General features: G+C 39.0%; 1 protein-coding gene across 1 annotated transcript in view; it reads left to right on the forward strand.

Annotated features, from left to right (window-relative positions):
• Window positions 1-12,927, forward strand: part of LOC138052542 (acetyl-CoA acetyltransferase, mitochondrial-like) — an 18,984-nt gene extending 6,057 nt beyond the window's left edge. Inside the window, exons 4-15 of the mRNA XM_068899085.1 lie at window positions 1-51; window positions 448-548; window positions 2,843-2,935; window positions 4,692-4,742; window positions 6,138-6,239; window positions 6,716-6,767; window positions 7,242-7,337; window positions 7,418-7,531; window positions 8,686-8,750; window positions 9,530-9,619; window positions 10,661-10,728; window positions 11,976-12,927. The exon at window positions 1-51 is cut by the window's left edge and continues 45 nt beyond it. Coding sequence (XP_068755186.1) covers window positions 1-51; window positions 448-548; window positions 2,843-2,935; window positions 4,692-4,742; window positions 6,138-6,239; window positions 6,716-6,767; window positions 7,242-7,337; window positions 7,418-7,531; window positions 8,686-8,750; window positions 9,530-9,619; window positions 10,661-10,728; window positions 11,976-12,096 — 1,004 coding nt within the window. The 3' untranslated portion in view covers window positions 12,097-12,927. The remainder of the gene's footprint in view (window positions 52-447; window positions 549-2,842; window positions 2,936-4,691; window positions 4,743-6,137; window positions 6,240-6,715; window positions 6,768-7,241; window positions 7,338-7,417; window positions 7,532-8,685; window positions 8,751-9,529; window positions 9,620-10,660; window positions 10,729-11,975) is intronic.
• The last annotated feature ends 2,073 nt before the right edge of the window (window positions 12,928-15,000 follow it).

The following is a 15,000-nucleotide window of genomic DNA, read 5'->3' on the forward strand; positions in this document are numbered from 1 at the left end:
GCACTGCTGGAGAGGGTCAAGCTCCAACAAGACAGGCTGCACTTGGAGCAGGTATGTACCAGTGCTCAATGACCAAGCACCAGCTGCATGCAGCAAACTATAATTTTTAGTAAGAATGTCAATTTTGAGGCAACTGACATTTAGGTGGCCTCAAAATTGACATTCTACTTTAGTTACTAATTTCATCGCGCTCTTTCCATTTCTGGCATCTACTTTGTACCACGATCACTTCTTGTGATAAACAAGGTCTTGTGACATGGCTGTCATACAAAGGGTGTATTGAAGTTATTACGTAAAGACAGATGCTTTCAAACCTAAGATTAAAATTTATTTTGACACAGTTGGTTACGGTACTCTACTCAAACGAGCCACCAACTTCAAATTTTATAGAAACCCTTGGAATGAAAGGAGAACCTGAAAAATATTTCATGTGTTTGCTTCCTACAGGTTTACCTGTATCCACACCCTGTACAGCGATAAACAAAGTCTGTGCTTCTGGAATGAAGTCAATTATGTTGGCTGCTCAAAGTCTTGCTTGCGGAAGTCAGGTCTCAACAACTTCTTATTGCATGAACATAAATATTATAAGGAATCTTTCCTGACATCATTGTTTACACTTTTGTTCTAATAATAATTGTTTTGGGTAACAGGCTCTGAATAATCAACTGTCACGGCTAATCATGTAATTGTGATCTTATTCGGTCTTAGAGAAAGTACATTACAGTACATATTTTGGGAAAACTGTCATTATGCAGTTTACGAAACTGAACTACATGTATATAATTTTGTAAAGTTCACAAAATTAAGATCACATACTTCTGTGATGATATCCAGTCGATTCATATAAATGTCTCAGTACAGGTTGGCAATGGGTAAGCAAAGTACATGTATCTGTTCATATCAAACAACATGAACACAGAAAAAGCACATTATCTGACTGGCAAACTACTAGGATCACAAGGTTAAAAATCTAAAATTTAATGTCAATCACAAATCAATTACGGTATATACTGTATTCTAGAAATCAATGCAAAATATCTTAATCAAAGATCTTAATCAAAGAATTAATAGGCAGAAGTGCCTACTGAGACAACAAAACATTATTACTAACTATCTACGGGTTTGTGCGTCATGCTATTTACAAATTGACTTCAGAAGGTAACAGAACTTGTTTAAGTTAACTGCAAGTAACTCTCCCTTTTGAAGCCTTTTAATATAACTTAAATAATGAGCCAGTTACTGATCAATTCTTAGGTGGCAGAGGGCTGGCGCACTTTGCCGAGATCTGCCGAGTGCCTTAATTTTCTTTGGCAAAATCTTGGTTTGTTTATGTTAGAAGGTGGGCTGGCCCGCTTGCCGAGATCCTGGTCTGAGCTCAGTGCCAATAAAAATTAAGATCTCTGCAAGCCATGATGCAAGGGTTAATTGCTTTCAAAGCACAGCTACATTTGCATTATCACAGGATTATTTTTGCATCTTTTGTTTTAAAATGCCATTCTGTACTTGCTAGAGCTAAAATGAACCTTCATTTTGAACCAAAATGGGAAAATTCACCAGTTATCCCTTGCGTGACTTTGTCAGTTACATGTACAAGGCACATAAACAAATTCCTGATTTCATCGCGGTAAACTGGGCTGGAATCATCCATACATGTATTAACACTTCAGCCCATTTACTGGGCCAACCTGCCCAACTGAGCTTGCTTGCCTCATATAAACAGTCCATTTAATAGTGAATATCGATCACTAATATTTTTCCCACATTGTTGTTGTCAGTGTATTAATTTTTGCCTCGCAAACAGAGTTCAGCATTGATAGCCAAGTTTTAGCTTTATTCAGTGGACATAGTGCATAAATAATATTATATTCTTGTTCACATTTTGTAAACATGCACATTCTGTACAGTATTTTGAAGTGGTGAATGCATGTGCATGCATGTAAAATTTTGTTATTGCTTAAGGCCTACTCTGTCATTATTAATTTTTCAACAGTACATTTCAATAGCACAAGACTAATGAAAATGGTTAAAACTTACTATAAAATTGAGAGAGCTCCTTGGAGGTACGAGATTCTAAAAAAAATGAACTGAAAAGCATCTGACCAGTAACATGCAGACTTTTTAGTACTGTAATAAAAAATCATAGGTTTTACAGTTCCTGTGCAAGACTGTGTTTTACCCAAACCAATGTTTTTTTCATACGTGTATAAACATTAAGGGGTTCTAAGAATTTTAAGTACCGTTACTCAAATTGAAACTTGGGTTATCACTAGAACAGTTTCTATATTTTGATGATATAGATTGTTGCATTCGTTGAGTCCAGATGGCTTGCTTATGATTTTGTCATCTGGAATTGAGAATGCTACATGGACAGGCAAACATTTTTTTTCGCAGCTGAAAGCTTTGATAAATTTGAGCTTTCATAAAACTCCTCTTGCCTTACAAATCCAACTTTAAAAACACTTGATATAATGTTTTCTTTCATTCAGACTATGTTCTTTCAGGCATGTAAAGGAGTTGCCAAAAAACTAAGACTATCATGACTCAACACTCATAATTTGGGAAATGACAGTTCTGCTTAAATTCAATGATCACCCAAAACAGTGGCCATGCAACAGTCACAGCAAAATAAAGGCAAACCTCTGAAACATTTTTTCCGTGGAAATACGTGTAAATGTGTCTGACAGTACTGTCCTTTACAATAACCCTGCTTTTTCACCTACAGTAGCTCACAGTAAACATTTATTGTAGACTGATAAAATGATCCACACATATTTAAGTTGCTACTCCTTTGTAGTGGCTTGTGTTTAAATCAACTAACTGGATATCTTTCTGGCCTTTTTAGGAAGTGATGGTTGCTGGCGGGATGGAGAGCATGTCTAATGTTCCCTTTATTGTTGGACGAGATGCCCCAAAGTATGGAGGACATATGATGGAAGTAAGAATCATTTTAACGTACCAACGAATGAAAATAGGGAGCATGGCAAGCAGCTCTAGATCTGTAGTTGAATGTCTGCTTAACCCATTCACTCCTCAGGGCCCGGTTGTTAAAAAGCCGATTAACGCTAATCCCAGATTAAAAATTAACCAAGGAGTTTGTTTCTCTACTCCCAAATGCCGTTCAACGCTGATATTCGAAAAAAAAAAAAGTTAAAGTAGAAGTCAATCTTGAAAAACAAAAATAAGCAAACGAAACTTTCACCAAAAAGTTAAAAACATGAAACAAAAGTTTACGCTAACCCAGGATTAAGTTAATCTGCTTTTGAACAACCGGGCCCAGAAGCCCCTGCATGGCCCCATTTGATGAGTATATGTAAAACTGTCTGGCATTAGACAGAGAAGGTAAAATATCTGTTAAGTCTCGCTCTCAGGAGTCAATGGTTTAATATCCTGAAAAGGCTCTTTTGCTGTGTTGAACAAACCGAGGAACATTTAATTAATATCACACACAGTGTCGTCCAGGACCCGAGTGCCGCCTGCCACTGCGAGGCCAGTCACTGGGGCTAGGATCGAGTGTCAGCGAGTGACATACTGGCCGCGCACGGAGCCCAGCTACCCTGAGCGGTGTGTACCTATACCAAGCTCCTAGAAGGTTGGGCCAGCAAGGGGAAGTGGATGCATGTGCCACCGATTCTCACCCAAGCTAGGGAAACCCTGGCATCACTTCAATGTGGCACGGAAGGGTTGGCGCAACACTTATCCCCAAACCTTTTTTAATACAAATGACAAAAGAATAAATAAGACAATGAGGTATCGCTACAAGTAGGGGATGTGCCACCGTTTCAGAACTACGGATGGTAATACAAAGGGGATAGCCCAATTAGATCATGTGAGAGGGTGGGAGGAGAAGAAGACTCACTTCACGGTCAGAACAAACTGATGATTTATCAGACGAAAATTAATGTGAACGTACTGTATAGCAAGCCACAACCTACTGTATTTAATTGGATGGCAAGTTGGCTGCACGTGTTGCCAAAAAATATTTTTGGTTCCCATAAAAGGAGGTGGGAAAGCGTGACTGTGTTGTTCGGATGCAAAGCACACAAACAAACAGTTGACACAATCAGCAAGGTACAGAGGTCAATGGGCCATTTCCGAGTTGCTGTTTGTCTTGGTTTCGAAGTGAGTCTTGGTGCTCAACTATTGTAAGGGAAATGAGTTTGATTTGCATAACAATTCGCAACTCATTTCCATTTGAATTGTTGTGCACCAGGACTCGCTTTGAAACTGAGGCATGCAGCAACTCGGAAATGGGCTATTAAGCTTACTACAGTTTACTTTATGGTAAAGCAGAAACGTAAATTTATGCTCCTTTGCAGAACAGTAACAGTTACTGTAGCAATGGATCATTAGACAAATTGTGTTACAAATTAATATGGTAGCAAAGAGGTGAATAGCAAAGGATATTCGGAATTTGAGTACCCAATCAGAGTCTTCCTTCCATGCTATCCACTGTTTTAGTATATATACTAAAAAGAAATATCGCAGGTGCTGGGTTCGAATCCCAATCAAGCCTGAATTTTTCAGGCTTTCCTTTCGTTACTGCTCATTGACAAGTAGCGTTAATTAATAACCGCGATGACCAAGTCTGAAGCCACTGTAACAGAGACTACCCTATCTAATATTAATTTTTTCAATGAACCATGACAGTTCTTTTTCAACATTATTTTCTTCTCTTCCAACACTTATTTCAGGATGCAATCGTTAAAGATGGTCTGTGGGATGTGTACAATCAGATTCACATGGTAAGGGATGGTAGGTTGCACCATATTATATCATCATTAGTAATCAAGTTTGTATTAGGGACTTTAAGATAGTGGACAACGGTAGGCTGGGTCGGTTGGTTGTGTATATGGGAGACTTTGGACGAGTACGGTAGAAAGGCGCGAAAATTTTTAAGATTCAGCCAACACGACTGTAGGACGGTGGAATAAACATGTCTTTTGAAGAGGTGAGAAATTCTCTTGTAATTTCTTTTGCAGAAGGTTCAATTAGCAAGGAGGAATTTCTTATTTTATACCATGAATACGAATCAGTGAATCCTCTTTTTCCTTACTGGGAATTTGAACCATTTTGTTTAGATTCCTTGGATTCTAGCGAGTGTAAATCCGCTAAGGGGAATTGGTTCATAAACAAAAAATGCGGCTACAATTATCTCTTTTAGCTTTCTTTCTGCTTTCCTCCTGTGTCATGGTGGATTATGGATAATGCTACATTGAGAACAAGCAAATTTTGGTTTGCGCCGCGATGTGGCCGAGTGATGTCTTTGAATGAACTCAGAATTTTCGCTAGATTTTTTCATTTCAGCGATGGATAAATCAAGACAAACACAACCAAATGCACACTTAACCCATTGGGTGATCAGTTTTCAATGCATAATAAAGGAAAAGACTGAAATAGTGCGAATAAGTATGGATGAATTCCTACCGTTTTCACCGTAGATTCCACGACGAGAAACCCGGGGAAAACATACTGTCCTAGAAGCACGACGGTCAAATGTCACGGGGATTTTGCGTGACATGACACTCATCTAACCGTCCCAGTCTACCGTCGTGTACTATCTTTAAGTCCCTATTAACTTTGGTGAGCTCCTTAATGTTGCAGTTGGCGGCCTTTTTGTCGCTGGTCTGCCAGAAGGGTATTAAAATTAATTTGGCCAGATAAACAAACATGAGCTTTCCCCCATTGGTGCCTAGTTCAAGCAGTACTACTGCAAAAGAAATTGTCTGACACCCAAAGTATGGCTTTTTTCAACTCACACAAGTATTTTATTATAGCATAATTATTATAGCCATTCGCCCCTCGGGCATACTAGGGGGAGTAAAATTGTCTGCCGTTAGGAGGAGTTTCAATGCATTGGGTTAAGGTTCTAACACTACATATAAAATAGAATTCTCCTGCACCTTGTGAGACTGTTCCTGTCACAGATCTTTTTTTTTTTAATTCAAGTGTCTTATTTTAAGGTGGGAATGCACTGTGTATTTTCCAGTCAGGCCTTCTCTGGGACTCTTGCTTGAATGTTTAACTCCTTTTTTCTTCTTTTCTTTATGTTGAAGTCCAGTACACTTGGATATTTGTATAAAAATAATTGGTTTTGTTGACTTGTCTAAGGTCATTAAATTTGTTTTGTTCACTGACAGGGTAACTGTGCAGAAAATACAGCAGCCAAGCTTGAAATAAGCCGCGAGGAACAGGATGAATATGCTATTGGTTCGTACAAGAAATCAGCAGCAGCTTGGCAGGTTAGATGACCTGCCTGTTGACATTTTTTACTATTTGTGTTAAACGTGCACATAAAGGTGAAGTCCACCTAACCTTATTTTTTTTCATTTGAGAAGTTATCAGTGCTTTTGTCTTTTTTTCTGAAGATGTCACTTATGTGTCAGTAAGTTATGTACTCTGTGTTTTCAAAGCAGTTTTTGTCAGTAAATATATTTTATGGCTTACATGTAGGTGGTGAAAAATGTAGATCTAGTTTTTATACTTCCTTAGAACCTTTTCTCTCCTAAAAGCGACACTTGCAAATTTTACTCTGTCTAATGCCAGGTGATTTTACTCATCAGTACACACTGGTTCAGGAGGAGTTAAACTGTTTAACGTGTGGGATAATGTAGGGCTGTTTTTTTTTCATTTAGTGGTGTGCAATGAAAACGAAATTGAAAAAATATTTCTTTGCGCCAATTGAATAATTAACAATTTTTTTTATTAATTTTTGCAGGAGGGCAAGTTTAATAGTGAAGTTGTCCCGGTGACAATTCCTCAAAGAAAAGGTTTGTTCACTGGTCTGTTCAGTTTCTCTCTTGTTACAGTTTTTAACATTCTAGTCAACCACTAAAAAGCTACAAAAATAACCCTATCAATTAACAGAGGACTTCTCAAACCCTGAATCTTCTAGGGCTCTTTGGGCTACCACAATCCCCTTGTACATGTATCCTAATAAAATAAAACACAAACACAAAAATAATATAATAATTATTTTTTATTTTGCTGTAATGACTCTGTAATATACTAATAATAAATTAATGTTATTAGTGTATTAAATAACGAGGGGATCATTCGAGCAGTTGTTTTCTGGTCTTTCGAGAAAATTGTAACCCTGCAGTTGAAAATTGAAAAGAAAAAACATAAAATTGGTTCGAAAAGGGCAGAAGACCAAAATGACTGAGCAGAGTTATTGTCTGCAAGCATACATTGTATCTTCTTTGTGACAGATTTCTTGAAAGAATGTTTAAACTTTCCTTTAGGCAAACCAGATGTGGTAGTTAGTGAAGATGAAGAATACAAGAGAGTTTCTTTTGAGAAATTCTCTTCGCTCAAGCCTGTCTTTCAAAAGGAAAATGGTACGTTTTGCCTTTAAATTGCCTTACCTTAGAAGCAAACTTTTTGTCATCAGTGACATGACTGTTCTTTCACTCGTCAGGCACAGTAACAGCAGCCAATGCCAGTACATTGAACGACGGAGCAGCAGCTGTTGTGCTCATGACCAAGCAGGCAGCTGACAGGTTAGGAGTGAAGCCACTTGCATCTATAATCGGTAAGTTGGATCCAATGCACTTGTTTGTCAGCTTTAAATTTAAAAGAAAAACAACTTTTTCGGTCGCTGATCATCTTCTGGAAAACAACATGAACTTAGATTTTCAAGATGCTCGTCTCAAAATAGTTTTACAGGTATCGAATCTCTGAAAAAGGGGGAGAGACGGTCTATGTTAACTGGTCAAGTCGCTCGAAAGTAATCTTGCCCGAAACAGAACTCGGGATCTCGGGCGACATTTTTCTGGTTTCGGGCGAGATGACCTTTGGGCGACTTGACCGTAAGTCGAATCTATTTTACCCTGATGTTTAAAAATTAAAGCTAGACGAGCTTCGAATAAATATGACAGTGTCAAATAAACTGGCCCTGCTTATCTCAGTTGTTGGAGTCTTTAGGAGCTGTATTGCGAGACGGAGCCAAAATCGTCCATTCACTTCACATTACACTCTAATCAGTTAAGTCTGTTCAAATATAAGTGCTACACGGCCAACGTTTGCAAAAACGTAATTCTTCCTTGTACATTTACATGTTCATTGCCGTGACTTTAACATCTTCAGTTCCAACGGCTTGCTCCCGTCTGACCTTGTAGCTCAGGTTTTCTCTGTCCTTGTGTTAGCCCATTTCCATCAGTAGGGCTAACGCTCACACGTTTCATATGGGATAGAAATCTAGCACTTCACATTACACTCTAATCACTTACATTTGAGAGATAGTTTAGCATGAAACCCAACTCGAAGGAGGCAACAGTTTTCTTATGATCAAAACTTGACGGGTTTTTATCTGGGACTTATTCTTTGGATAAATTCAGTTAATAGGAAGAGATTGATTTGAACCCAAAACATCAAAATGCAAATTCGGCGCCTTAAACATTTGGCAACGCCTTCTCCTGGATAAATAACTTGGACTTCTGTGTTAAGGACACACACACACACACACACATTGGAACTGCGGAAGGCCGGAATTGTTTTTAGATTGAATGTCTTCGCAGTTATGAACACCACTTTAGCAAAAGCGCAACGAAAGCCTGATAAATTCAGCCTTGAATGGGGTTTGAACCCTTGTCCTTTCCGATACCGGTGCAGTGCTCTTACTGTTTCTATCAAGCTGCACGGACAGCTCAAAAACTGAACTGAACGAATTTAATTTTTTTTAACCAGGTTTTGCTGATGCCTCTGTAGCACCGATCGATTTTTCTATTGCTCCAGCAGCCGCTATGCCTAAGGTAATATATTTTGCGCCAACGGCACAGTGTTAATTCCTCTCTTAAGTAATATTATTCACAGACTAAAAATGAAGATATCAATGTACTTTCTAATTTCGCCACTCGTTTGTCCCTGTTTGTATTTGCCAATTCAAAGCGTTTCGGGCGAAAAAAAAAACACGAGTTTCCAAGGGTCTCAAAGAGTTTAGGTCTTGATTTACTTAAAGTGGTACTATGATCAAAAAATCAAATCTCTTATCCTTTGGATTTCAAAACTATGTTAACTGAACACTAAGTGACCCAAGTTTTAAGCCTTAATTTCAAAGGGACATTAAATTTTCCTACTTAATGGTCCGCCATTATTAACTTTAAAATCTTGGGAGAGCTGGATCGAGGAGAAAATGACGTCAAAGACTACAGTGCGTTTGTACGCGACTGAATTAATATGCAGCACGGGAGCTTCGGGCTTCCAGATTTTTAAGCTCGTGTTTACAGGCTGAAATTTTAAGCCGTTGAGTGAATGGCGTCACTTTTCCCTAGATCCAACCCTCTGATGTGCAGTCGGTTAGTTTTAACGAGAGTAATAGCGGACAAACCTTACACTCAAAGTAAAACAGCCTTTGGATAAAAAATCAAAGCTCAAGATTTTGCCAGGCAGGTGTTAAGCAAACACACCTTCAAAATCTGACGAAAAGAGGGAAGTGATTTTTTGATCATAGTAGCACTCTAAGAGCTCAGGCTGGTCGGTTTGAGCTTACATCTCGCCCAAATTGGCGTTAATTACATGTTGGTTTCCTCAGGTGTTGCAACAAACTGGTCTGAAAAAGGAGGATATTGACATGTGGGAAATAAACGAGGCTTTCAGTGCTGTAGTTTTGGCAAATATAAAGGTATGTTAAGTTGGTCAAGTTGCAAATACGGCTTAACTGAGAGTGACTATTTTGAGTCCACTATCCAATCAGACACAACACGACTAACTCAATCACAACACAACTGTGTAGATACATGGGCATGTAGGACAGCAAGCGCCACAAGCCGGTTTATTTTGCTTACCATATGCATACAAACTCCGCTCTAGCATAACAATACGTTAGCATACTTAATGGCTCTGACCTCCTAAAAACTTGTTAAAGGAAAAGTACACTGGGCACCTGCCGGATACGAAAACCCAAAACCCTTCGGGAATGAGGGGACGTATTCTCCAAACCCTATGCAACTGCCACTACCCTATGAAGGCTAAGGGGAAAATTTAACAAAAAAGTAGGCGAAGAAAGCTGAACCTAGACTGATTCAAATCCCTAACGGATCACTATTTGTACGACAAATTACCCATAATCCCCATCAGACAACCGGACCCAGTCCTCTGGTCCGTGCCGGCAAAATAACCATTTCTGCCAATTTCGCAGGCTACAACTGTCAGAAATAGCATGTTATCTTATTCGCTAGTCCTCCGTTGTATTCGTTAAATGTACTTGTTCAAGGAACAAGCCAATATTGTCTATCGTTGTAATACGAACCAAGGACAGTTTTGGTGCCTTTCTTATCGCCAGTACTACAGAGCCCTGTTGGTGCTGTCAGTACATTTCTTCATCTGCTTGGTGCTCGGCCCCTTTCTGAGTGTTGACTGTTTCGTATTTACTATTAAACTTTTCGTAATGCGCGACAAATTTATCGACATGTAGCAAGCTCGTAACGTCTCCCTGGGATTTGACGAGAAAAAAAGAAATATGGCGAATTCGGATTAAGAAAAGCTAAGAAACAAAAGTAACTGATAGTATCCCGAGTGTATAGAGTTGTGCTTATGCACACGAATTTTGGAGGGGGTATTATTCGGACATATCGAGAACTTTAACAGCCATCTGGGAGGAACTCCGTCCAAGAAAGCAAAGTGTCACCTTTTAACAAGAATTTTTTTTTTTATCTCTTCACAGCTAATGGAATTGGATCCTGAGAGAGTAAATATCCACGGGGGCGCTGTGTCCATCGGCCATCCTATCGGGTCAGTAAGCTTTTACTAAACGTGAATAACATTAAACTACAAGCTACACAGCACCCAACTGACCTGGATAAGACGCGCGATAAAATCTACATGAGGCTTGGATCGCCCAAACCCACGTAACTGTTTTTCATTCCTCGCTGGGCTGCATTAGGAGCTTAAGCACGCGACGTTTTTTAAGCCAAGAGCGTAATCCGGAAGTACTTAAAATAATTATTGACAATATAAATAAGGTAGTGTCAATACAGGTTAAATAGTAAAACATCTCACTTCCGGTTGCCGAATCGCCGCGTGCTTAAGCTCTCAATAGGCCTTATTCACGATAGCCGCCGTGCTGGTTTTCAAATTGTCATGCAAACTAGCCATGTCTTATGCTGGGGGGCAAACATTGGGAAAAACGCAAATTGCAGAAAATCGGCTTGTCGAAATATTGAAATAACATTGCTCAAAGTACACTTTAGAATTCAGAATTAAGTGCCTTTTATAATAATTTATATCTTTTGATTACCTTTGACATTTTGACTTTTACTTTGTTATCTGCTCATTTTTCGCCGAAAAAAACTTCGAAGTAACTTGTGTAATCATTCTATTTTACTACTTAGATGATAAACATTCAATGAACGTGAAACAAATCATCTGTGTGGCTAACATGTTCGTTATTACCTCTCGAACTTGCGTTGTTTGCCCCCTCAGAAGTGTGTAGCTAATTTGCATGATAAGAGCAAATCCAACATGGCGGCCATCGTGAATAAGGTCTATTGTAAGATACGAAGCGCGTTTTTTTTTCTTCAGTTCATCTGTGAATTGAACTGGAAAAAACAAGGAACCGTAAGGTACTATGGCAGCGTTTACACGACGCGGTTTTATTTGTAACCGCATCGTTTTGAAAACGATAAGGTTTCATCTGTCGTGTAAACCGCGAAACCACAGCGGTTTGAATACGGTTACTATTTTAGCGCGAAATTTGCATTGCATTCGTCTGTGATGAGTGCCTGTGAACTACAATAGATTGGCATGACCTAAACACTGCCAAAACGGTTCCGTGTAAACACCCCCAAAACCGCATTGATTTTGACGCGGTCCGGTGTAAACGCTGCCTGTATCTCTATAAACCTTTAACTCAAGCAACGAAAACCGCCTTTTAAATTAGCCAACCGTAACTGTAGAATTCAACACTCTAAGTTGGCCTTATATATCGCGCATGTGGTAATCCCTCACACTAATCAAACTCTTCTCGTTTTGTTTTGAAGGATGTCTGGCGCACGGCTTATTGCTCACTTAACGCACAACCTTCCCGAGGGAAAACTGGGACTGGCCGGCATCTGCAATGGCGGCGGAGGAGCGTCAGCTATGGTCATCAAGAAACTATGACGTCAAAATCACGTGTTAATTTACTGCATGGTTGAGCAGTGTAATTAGTGAAAGTTAAGCGGTAACTTCACATGATTACGATATGCTGTCACCTGGGTCACCTGCTGGTTAGTTAATAGGCCATTTCCGAGTTCATGTCTGCCTCCTCTTCAAAGCGAGTCTAAGTGCGAAGTTTTTGTGATGGTAATTAGTTCTACTTTACATATAAATGAAAACTAATTTTCATTACAAAAACTTCGCACTTAGACTCGCTTTGAAGAGGAGGTAGACATGAACTCGGAAATGGCCTATTTAGCTGGGCGCTGAACTATGGAGAGAATAACGTGGAGATGCCATTGGTGTTGTATTCAACTGTAATTCTAAAATTCGAGAAGGGACTATTGACGTCACAAAGTATCCCCTAAACTGTGCGCCTCAAGTGATGATAAAGGGCTGCATTTACCTTCGCCTGAAAATAACGCTTATCCTAACATTTAACCTTGAAATCGTCGGAAATAGCTAGCAAATGCCTGGACTTCAGGAGAAAGAGACCTTTCGTGTTGGATATTAAAATTGGACGTACTTCTAAAAACTTGCATTTCTGGCCTCAGTTGTTCAAAAGGTGGATAACGCTATCCACCGGATAAATCACTATCCAGCGGATAAACACTAGCGAAACCAATTGAGTTATCCAATGGGTAGTGATTTATACAGTGGATAGCGCTATCCACCCTTCGAACAACTGGGGCCTGGACGCAATAGGAAGTGGCGAGAATCTGGAAGCCTGCAAAGCCCGATAAACACCAATGCTTTGAAGGAATGTTGAAATAAAAATACAGTTTGCTTTTTAAATACCTGGTGAGAAGTTCAATCGGGTTTTACTAAAACCCAAGATCTTTCACTTAAGTTTTTTACATCTACGTACAAGTGGTTTGCAACCAATCTCTAGAGACACGGATAACAATGCGGCAATGTACAATTGCTGATGGACGAATAAAAGGAGCTAATGAGAGACTTTTGTTTTCGTCCACCAACATGGCGGCGATGACGTAACGTGAAACCCACCCATAGATAGAAATATATGCATCGGTATCGTTAAAATATTCTTCTTCGTGAACGTAGCTTTTGGGCTGATCAAAGACGGCGATTAATTTTGACTGCTTTAACAGTAATACAAGACCAGCAACAAAACGTGACATCTCAACACTTCCCGTGATAAAATCTTTCTTCAGTGATATTTACAATCATTTAGGTAAAACTTTCAAAGCAGCAGATTTAACAATTATTCGCCAATAATTGTTTTTGTATAATTTCTTGGGTGATTATTTAAAAATTATTCATTTTCTTTAAAACAATTTCATCTGTCACCTCGACAAAACGGCTTGCGGTCATTTTGAAAAAACCGCTTTGGTGAGTATTGCGTAATAACCACCAAGTGCAACCAATTTCACTGATCACCAAAGTTATTATACTACAAACAATTAGTTACTGTCGCCTCTGCAAATTGCACAACGAAGTGGCACTTTTCCGTTTAAGTGGTACTATGATCAAAAAATCATTCCCTTTTTTTCTTCAGATTTTGAAAGCTTGTTCGCTTAACACCTAACTGGCAAAATTTTGCGCTTTGAGTTTTATCCAAAGGCTGTTTGTTTCGAGAGTAAGTTTGGATTTCACGGTCCGCCATTACTCAGGTCCAAAACTGGCCGATTGGACCTCAGAGGGTTGGATCTAGAGAAAATGACGTCATTTACTAACTAGCTTAAAATTTCAGCGTGTAAACGCAATTTATTATATATGCAAAACACGGGTTTAAAAGCCTGAAAGCCCGTGCTGCATATTAATTTGGCCGCGTACACACGCATTGCATTCTTAAACCAGTGAGTCTTTGACGTCATTTTCTCCTCGACCCAGCTCTCTAAAGATGTTAAAGTTAGTAATGGCGGACCAATAAATAAGAAAATTCCAGTTAAAATAAACAGGTGTCTTTTTAAAATCAGAACTTAAAACTTGGGTGAGTTAGTGTTTAGTTAACATAGTTTTGAAATCCAAAGGAAAAAAAGAATTTTTTTTTTGGTCGTAGTACCACAGTGACTTTAATTACTGCTTCTCAGACGAGGTTTCAAGGGTTTACTTCGCATGCTTCACGTGATCACTTCCACCAGTTCTTTTTCCTTACAGCGTTCTCATGACCAGAGAAGCAAGGAATTCACACTTTCGCTATTAGGCCACTTCGAAAAATACCATAATACCCTTTGTTTGTCCCCCCAAATTTTGCAAAAGCATTGTTTCCAGTTTCTCTTGGGACTTACAATGGCCCCAAGAGAAAACAAAAACAATGCTTATGCAAAATTTGGGCGGATAAACAAAGAGTATTATAGTATTTTCCAAAGTGGCCTTATAATACACAAGCTTGTTCATAGTTCATCGTGGGACTGGTTATAAAACCTTAAAAAACCTTCAAAAGCGAGAACAATGTTGTCGCAATCGATGTTGAATTGACCCTGACAGTGCAAAATCTTTGGTTTTTGCTTCGCACGGGTTCGCAGATTACTTGCGCATAATTTAATTGAAAGATTTCATTGGTTATCTTCTCGAAAAAAGGTGTATTTTGTGCACCGTCCAGGCCAAAAAATACAGACAAAAAGATGAAACAGAAAGACTTGCCGAGTTTCATATAACCATTTCCATGCAATAACTATGGCTTGTTTCATTCCACTTGTTTAAGGGTAAGGGCTATTTTTCACAAGCGACACAAGCAGCAGAGTAAGCGAAAAACACGGGCGCGTCATCGTGTGGTAAATAAATATCTCTTGTTCTATATTGTTTGTTGTTTTTAGGAAGTTTAAACAATGACGACGGCTACAGCAACAGAAACGTCATTCCAAAACTTAGCGCTATCCCAAGTAAATCGCGATTATTCCGTCT

Source organism: Montipora capricornis, chromosome 6 (genome assembly GCF_036669925.1).
Source record: "Montipora capricornis isolate CH-2021 chromosome 6, ASM3666992v2, whole genome shotgun sequence".
Classification (NCBI taxonomy): Eukaryota; Metazoa; Cnidaria; class Anthozoa; order Scleractinia; family Acroporidae; genus Montipora; species Montipora capricornis.